Below are 8,386 nucleotides of genomic sequence, written 5' to 3'. Positions count from 1 at the left end.
CCACACTGTGCCTAGGATGATGCTGTGAACACTTTTTGCAGAATGAAATGAACTAAATGGTGAATACAACTTCCTTGAATTAAAGAAGAATACTTCATAAATTACTGTTCGGCATGCACATTCACAAAGTTCATGTTTTAACTTTTCTGACACTCTGGTTTGTTTTGAGGAGACAATTATGGCAGTAATCTCCCAAAGCAAGGACTTAGAATCCATCTTGCATAAACAAATAATCACACTGGCCATAAAGTGATGAGCCACAACTCACAGGTGGAGGTGAAACAAATAACAGATTGCAGAACGGGTGACTCCAAGCGCATAGTTCCACATAGAGAAAGCAGAGATGAGGAGAAGACCAACAGTGCTTCTCTGCTGTGCTCATGGCTGGATGATGCAGCATGCTTGAGGTAACAATGATGGGCAGGTGAAGATGCGGGGGGGGGGGGGGGGGGGGGGGGGGACTATGTTAGCAGCTACACTAACTCTACTCAAAGATGTGCACAACGTATGCATTCTTAAATGCCCCTTTAGTCCTGATGAGTATATTCCATGCTAGTTGCTTGGTTCCTGCAAAGGTTAATTTCCTCCAGGAGGTTTAAGACATGTACTTCCAAAAGGCTGGGTGACAAGACTTTATCCACAACTTCTTAATAAAGACCTGGACAATGACAGAAGACTGTGGGATAGTAAATGCTGCCTCTTCACTTCACAAGACCACCAGCTCTCTTTGTCATCACTCTTTCTTGAGATGATAGTGACAACTGATGAATAATACCTCTTCAACATATATCGTTTGTAACAGTTACAATGAACAATATAAAACGAAAAATATATATATATAATATATATACGTATGTACATATACATATATATCCCTGATATAAGTTTCAATATAAACATGGTCACAAAAATATAATGAGAGTTGGTGACAAATGACAGCAATAGGTGACTGCTCCACATGTAATGGAAATCCTCCTAGAAATGTTCAGCAAGAAATGTTTGTCCCACTGCATCATGCTAACACACTTTGTGCTCTCCTTGCTTTGCTATGTGGAGTCTGTTGCTGGTGATGGCGGAGGTGGGTATGGATTGAAAAAACTCCGCTCAGTTGACGGTGATGGAGGACAGCTGTCATAATTGTCACTCATGTACTGGCTGTGAGGTGTAGGGGGTGGTGGGTAAGGGTCCGAGTCATAGTTCACTGCCTCTGGATTCAGAATATTTGAGTGGTTATACTTAAACTTTTTCCGTCGTGACTTTGAAATGTTAGCATATTTGTGGTGTGGCACCGATGCTGCTGTGGCCATGCAGTAAGGCTCGCTGTCCTCACACACGTCTGTTGAGCAAGGCGTAGGCGGAGGAGGGAAGTATCTTAATTTATGATGTCTGCAGGTTGAAAATTGAAAAGACAGGAAAAATTGTCACAAATTATATTTCAGGGTCAAAACATGTTAATATGCTCATTGTACTAACACCCTTATTTCAGGAAGACTGATGACAAATCGAAACTGAATTTTCAAAGGACGTCAAGAACACATCTCGTCATGCTAATCATGTCGGGAAAAAGTGAAAGAGATGAATTTCTGTATACATGGTCAAAGCTCACAATTCACTGAGTGTTCAGAGACATGAGGTACTGCTTTAAAACAATCTTGGGCTCCCATCAAGGAAACATACAGTATTCTAAGCTTGCAATTACACAAACACACGGCAAAACCGTCAAACTGATCTCCAATGCTACAACCTAAAGGTGTTCAGATTCATTTATTCAGATTAATAGATGACGTTTCCTTTGCTTATAGCACCTGCTTCTCAGAGGGGTCGTGTCTATGCCTCGTTCAAATAATGACCAATTAAGAACGTCACAGAAGTTGACTATAAAAGGCAGAATTTGTGGTACATTATGTTATTAACTGCTAATATACATTTGATACAGACATTACATGTAAACATGGCAATATCTATTACATGATAGTGGCAAATGGTATTTTAAAATAATATTTTGAGGGTGACTGGCAGAAGCCTTTAGCACTCAAAATCATGAGACATATTTGCTCTGAAGCATTTCACATGGTCAATGATGGTGTCAATTGTATCACCGTTGATACAGGCTTGGATACTAGAAGGCTGTGCCATTGAGGGCTCAGTGTCTAGCTCACTTCTGGTCATTTTAAAGACTTACTTGTAAGATCTGCTTGTGCTGGAGGGGTTCTGGGCTGCTGCAGCATAGTACAATTCAGCAGTGCCCTGTGAGCGCTCTGTGACTGGGCTGGGTGGTGGATTCAGGGTCTCCTTTGGGTAGTTGCTGGTGCCCATTGAGCTGACCATCTCTGAGCTACATGACGACGCCCCCGTTGGCAGGATCCTCTCTAAGGGTCCAGCACTGCTACCACCACTCCCACTCTTTGGTGAGATCTTAGAAGAGCATGAGTTCAGGTTGGTGGTCTTTGGGTGTGGTCGCGTGTTATCTAAAGTAAAGGACACATTTAGAATTCAGGATAAGTCATAAAACTTTCATGATACTGCCTATAGCTTCCAATATTCAATTTTGTTATAACTACATGATTTTCTTGTCCTTCATGCAATCGTTCATTTACATGGACATTCATCATTCATACCATCATTACGTCACATCAGAAAATGCTCTTCAACATTATTACTTCAGTTATCCATTCACTAAATTACTTCAAGACAATCATACTACACTTCTATTCATTCACTGAGCCATTCATGACTTATCACAGCACAGCACAAATCTTGTTACCATTCTTCCATGCATTCTATCCAAAACAAACACAAAACCTGACAGAAAGGCACCCAGGAGGCTTACTTGAGAGGTACTTGTGGGGCACATGGTCCTTGCCTAGCTGATTCAGCATGAGTACGGTGGAGTAGTTGTTCTGCTCAGCTGGGGTGCTGTAGTCATCCTCACCACGAGCCTGCCCAATGCCCCAGCGCCGGCAGAGGAAAATGGTTCCCACCACCATGACACCAAGTGAGAGAGCAGTGACAAGGGTGCCAACCAGGGCTTTGTTCATCCCGCCGTGTGTAATGGGGCTCGCTGGGGGTATGGGGCTCATGGGGACTGCCAGGAGAAAGAGGAGAAAAGAAACCTTGTTGAATGTCTCTATGGGATACACTGGACACTCCCTGCCATCCTTGCATATCACCTACTTTGCTCGTCTCTCATCTATGTTTCTAATATCTGGGGTAAATAAAACATGGAGCATCTTCAAGAAATCTACACATGGACCCCAGCATCAAAAATCACATTTACATACAGCAGTAGGTTGGGTTGTCTTCCACTACAACTCTCACGATGTATCATGATATGGAGGTAATGGGATTTTTAAAAAAAAGCAAACGAACAGACTAATGTGGGTCCCTCGGATACGCTGATAGGGAGTAACTACTTATATCTAATTTGCTCTTGAATGAAAGCTAAATCAGTGACAATTAAGAGGTTAAAGTTCAAAGGAAATTGTTCAAGTGGAGGTCCTGGACCTTGTGATTGGCATAGTGCATACTCTAAATCTGCTCATTCAAGTATGTTTTAATATCATGAACAGATTTCTCTGGGAGCACTTTAAATCATTTCTTTCTTGCTTTTTTCAATAAATGATGTCAACATTTCTCTGTACCAAGAAGAGAATTTTAGAAAAAATGTCAAAAAGGATTAGATTAATCCTCACATACTCTTAAGACAGACATTGGAGACATTGGGGACTATCTACGTCTTTGCTTTGGATAAACATACAAGTGCATAATATTTTTGGTCTATGATTTGGAAGTCATGAAACCACAATCTAACAACATCTAAAAGTGTGGATTAATTGGGGCTTAAGTTTATAACCAAATGAGTCTCCAAAACCATGAATCGAATAAACTTACAACCAAGTTGTAATTTATCATTCCATGCACAATCAATCAATAATCTATGCCTCAGGATCCTGGATATGCAACTTCGATATTGTATATACTCACAATACTGAGCATATTTCTACAGATCCAAGCAGTTACATTTTCCCCCTATGTGTACACAATTCATATTTGTTTTTGGGATTTGTTTGTTTGTTTTTTCTTTCCCTTTACATCTTTATATTCATGTCTTACATCACCTATATGCATTGAGACTCCAAAATAGCAGGGATTAAATCGATTATGGTAAAAGGCATCCAAATACAGTCAGACCTATAATTAGTGGCATGATAAGTCAAGAGGTATACTGTACAGAGTGGACATGTGTGAACAGAGCACACAAGGGCATCACTCATAAACCACGAAATAATCAGTGAAGGCAGACTTGTGAAGTCACTGCTTAAAATGTTCCCTTGATTTCAACAGGCTTGGAGTAAAGATCAGAGTTTCAACTTATGGATCCTTGGCTCTGTGACTGTTTGAATGACCAAAGCTGTCAGGATATGACATGAAACACTTATGGCACTGATAACTGAAATGAGTAACTTCACTGCTTCTATGCAGCTGCAGTCCAAAATCACCCTCCAAAATGTCTTGAACACCAATTTTGAATGCCTGGATTATGAAATGAAGACAGAAGCACTTTGCTTACTAAAACACCTGGGATACCAGTCATAATCAGAAGAGAAAGCCATGTTTATATAAACTAATATGAAATACTAAGGAAGTAGGATGATCATGTTCATTGCAACAAGGACATTAGCACACATTCCTTGTACAGTACGCTTGATGTTATATACAGGCACATTGTTTGTCTGCACTAACAACAGCAACTGATATCATATTTACCATGTGTGAACACAAAACCAGAAAAAAGTCTTTGGCATAAAAACAAAAACAAAATACACAGTGTGAATCAACATTTCCCTTCAAGCCACTTTAATACTCTGTATCATAGGTTTTGTGTGCTAAGAAGAAGACTAAAAGAAGATCAGTATAATGTGCTTACTGCAAGCTGGTTGGGCAATGACTTTTTGTTCTCTCTAAGAACATGGGACAAGAAATCATTCCAAAATCTGTCTGATAATCCAAGAAGCCTACACATAAAACACTACCATGGTGTCTGTGGTATGAATGGATTGAGAGTGAGTGACTTTCTCTATAACCCCCTAATCCTCCATACCTTCTACTTCCAGATGGGCAAGACAAACATGACAGAAGTCTCTCGATCAAGAGAATTACCATGGGCCAGGTCATAGCTTAAACCAATAGCCTTACAACTAGAAATGTTCATTGCATCACAGTGTAAATGTATCTCCCTGTGACCACCATAAATTGTATGTATGTCATTTAGGAGACCAAATACTTATGGCACAAACCATCCAACCTAAAAAGAAAGGTAAAAAGTGTTCTTATGTGGTGTTTATTTTGCTTTTCTTTTTGTTCTGTTGTTTGGGATAGGTAACTGACCTATGGATTTTGACATCAGTTCGTTTTTTTGCTGACTGTGTACCCATCTCAACTACATGACTTCTGCAACTTACAGTGCTTTTTCAAGAAAGTTCATAGACCATTTGACCTTCAGTCTCTGTAAGCTTTAAATCATATTCAAACTTGACTTGTGTCTGTACGATATGAATATGTGATGTGATTTAAGGGATCTTATCTCAAGTTGTCTGAAGCTGATGGGATTACATTGCTTATAATGGAAATTCATTGACCTTTGACCTTAGTTCAATTTCACCCCCAAACAGGAGTCAAAAATTGGCTAGGGTACACCTCTATAAAAATGTGATTGCAAAAGTGGCCATGTTTTTGTCTCTCAAGTCAATGAGGAACACAAGCAAAGCATGGTGTTTCATTTTTCTGATGGTTTCTGAAAACAACCTTGATTTAGTGGTGTATGGTGACCAGTAATGTTGATGAGCTGATTCAATGATGGGATCATAGTTCAAGCTTCAGCCAGGATGCTGATGATGGTTTGGCAGCAGTCAGAGTTAACAAAGATGAGACTCTTCAAAGCTGACAAGTACAACACAAATTTCTTGAAGCAACTGACCAAATGAATGCTTTCTATCCTGGTGATAGCTCTTCCCAAAGCTTGCTAATTTGCTGTTGTTCGTGATTTTTTTTTTCCTTGAGAACATCTTATTTGGCAGCCAAAAAGAAAAGAGAACAATGGAGCAATGTCGCAAATAGCTTTCTTGCACTGGAAAAAGCAGCAGTTGCTAGAATTGATGCTTGTCACTTGTGGAAACAATGTGTATGCTCCACTTATAATGAAGTACCTTGATGAGTCCTGGTGACTTCACTATACTGAGTAGTTGGTGTATGTGAAGTACTAGTCAATTGTACATCAGTGGTTCCTAAAAAGGTTCAGAAATAAGACATTGTAATGCTATGGAATCATTTGTGGGTTTTCTGTGTTTCTGTTTTTGTCTCATTGTTATGATAACATCTACTACCTCTTTCCTCATTATCAGTACAGTACTTTTTTGACCTGTTTCTCAATATGAAAAGAGGAAAGTATTCCAGCCAAGTATCACTGATTTTAATTTAGTCTGCTCAAGCTTTCCAGTCATAATGTATTTATCAGTGCATGCATATGTACCTAAGAAATACCAGTAATCAAAGACAAGGCCTATACAGACAGGACTGTGATGGCCTGGTAGCCCACTGGGTGTAATTTTCTACTTATAATCACAGGGCATGTATAATGCTGCATGGATGGGTGCATGTTTGATCTTGTGAAATAGCATACTAAGGATAAGGTGATCTATGCCCTTAGTTTTCTGATTCCATCCATGTGAGGTGAATCAATAAGAAACCTCCCCCATGGCAGTCATTGGGTCACAGTCAAGGTAACTTGTGTCAAACACTTTGCTTGCTTTTTGTCTGTATGATCTGTCAATCAATCCCATGAGTTTTCACTCAGTTTTGCGATGACAAAGAGAAAATAAACGTCAGAGAAAAAGGAACTCAACAGCTGGCTGCTATCTCTACAGCATCATCATATCCTTTTGAAGCATTTTCTGTTTTATACCCTAGTGCTTGCTCTGACAAATTGTTGATTAGTTCTTCACATCTAACATCTTGTTAAAAGAACATCTGTATCAAAGAAAGCTGCATAGATTCTCAGGAGCAGCACAATTGCAACAGATCAGCTAAAAGCTGAGAGATAATGTACAAACATCAAGGAAGTTACGAACTTCTGACGATCAACCTTACAGGACATCATTTGATAAATGTATACCACCTTGGTTCCCTCATAGTGACATCTCATGTACTATATTGAGCTCTGTACATAAGTTTACAGTGTGTTATAGTGTGTTACATAAATTTCAGTTACCACAAGCACCTTCACTATGATTTGATTCAATATAAATCCAGGTTTTTGTGTTCACACTCAACTCAAAAGATAAAGTCAATTTCTTCACTGGGATAGACAAAATTTTCTAAAAATGTACAATTTTTGTGCATAATATAAATCAAGATGTGTCAAGAAAGACATTATCAGCACTAATGTGTCATAACTGAGACACCTACGCAATAACATGGTAGATGAGAAAGTCATATTCATAGTCACTACATCTTGATTATCTGTCCTTTGGCAATTGCAGTTTTATTGATCTGTTGATTATGTGTCTCTTTATCCTACCAAGATTTCTCTTTGGAACAAATTCTTAATCCCATGTTACTCTATTACAAAAATTGGAAAGGGGCAGCGAATACAAGAATACGAGACAGAATCTTGAGAAGACTGTGAGTCTGTGAATGTTTTAAGTATGGATGACAGACTGCACTTCACTGACAACTACCACATCAAACTCCTGTCATCTAACTGGAGGGAAATTCAGAAGCATTTAATTTCTAATCATTGGATTACTGGAGTGAGTGGTATGACTTCAACTGAAATAGAAATAAATTCTATTGTATGCATTGTTGCTACTGATATGTTTGTGAGTTGAATCATTAGCTGGTAGAGAGAAAGTTTGTGATACCTTGGATACTTTTCTTCCCCTTCCTTTCACTACTTACCACATTCCTCCTCATCACTGCCATCATGGCAGTCTGGAATCCCATCACAGACAGCATGGAGCTTGACCACACACTGGCCATTGGTGCACTGAAACCAGTGGGGATTAATACACTGTGGACACTGCATCTCATCACTGTCCCCGTAGAGGCAATCCACTTTCCCATCACAGCGCAGTGAGCGGTCAATGCACTGACCACCTGCACACCGGAACTCATCCACCATGCAGGGAACTGTAGGTTTCATCAGTCAGACCCAGGAGTGAGGAGGTGAAAATGAATAGGGAAATGGACAGAGGGTGGGTGAGACAACACAGACAGAAAGAGAAGTGTGAGAGACAAGTGGTGAGTTTATGTACACTGATTCATTTGTCTAAAGTTAATGATTCTCTTTCCTGACTTTCAGTAACTTTTAACTCCCTTTCTGTGTTAT

At 39.5% G+C, this 8,386-nt stretch overlaps 1 protein-coding gene across 1 annotated transcript in view; it reads right to left on the bottom strand.

Moving 5' to 3' along the window:
- Positions 1-494: 494 nt before the first annotated feature.
- The window catches only part of LOC139731025 (low-density lipoprotein receptor-related protein 6-like), a 105,571-nt gene continuing 97,679 nt past the window's right edge, over positions 495-8,386 (bottom strand). Inside the window, exons 20-23 of the mRNA XM_071641908.1 lie at positions 7,957-8,187; positions 2,831-3,085; positions 2,183-2,468; positions 495-1,386 (exon numbers count right to left, since the gene is read on the bottom strand). Coding sequence (XP_071498009.1) covers positions 1,047-1,386; positions 2,183-2,468; positions 2,831-3,085; positions 7,957-8,187 — 1,112 coding nt within the window. The 3' untranslated portion in view covers positions 495-1,046. The remainder of the gene's footprint in view (positions 1,387-2,182; positions 2,469-2,830; positions 3,086-7,956; positions 8,188-8,386) is intronic.

Source organism: Diadema antillarum, unplaced genomic scaffold, assembly GCF_040938485.1.
Source record: "Diadema antillarum isolate AM-2024a unplaced genomic scaffold, OU_Dant_1.0 seq00000348_RagTag, whole genome shotgun sequence".
NCBI lineage: Eukaryota > Metazoa > Echinodermata > Echinoidea > Diadematoida > Diadematidae > Diadema > Diadema antillarum.
The sequence above is the reverse complement of the archived record's forward strand: the minus strand, read 5'-3'. Positions and strand labels throughout refer to the sequence as shown.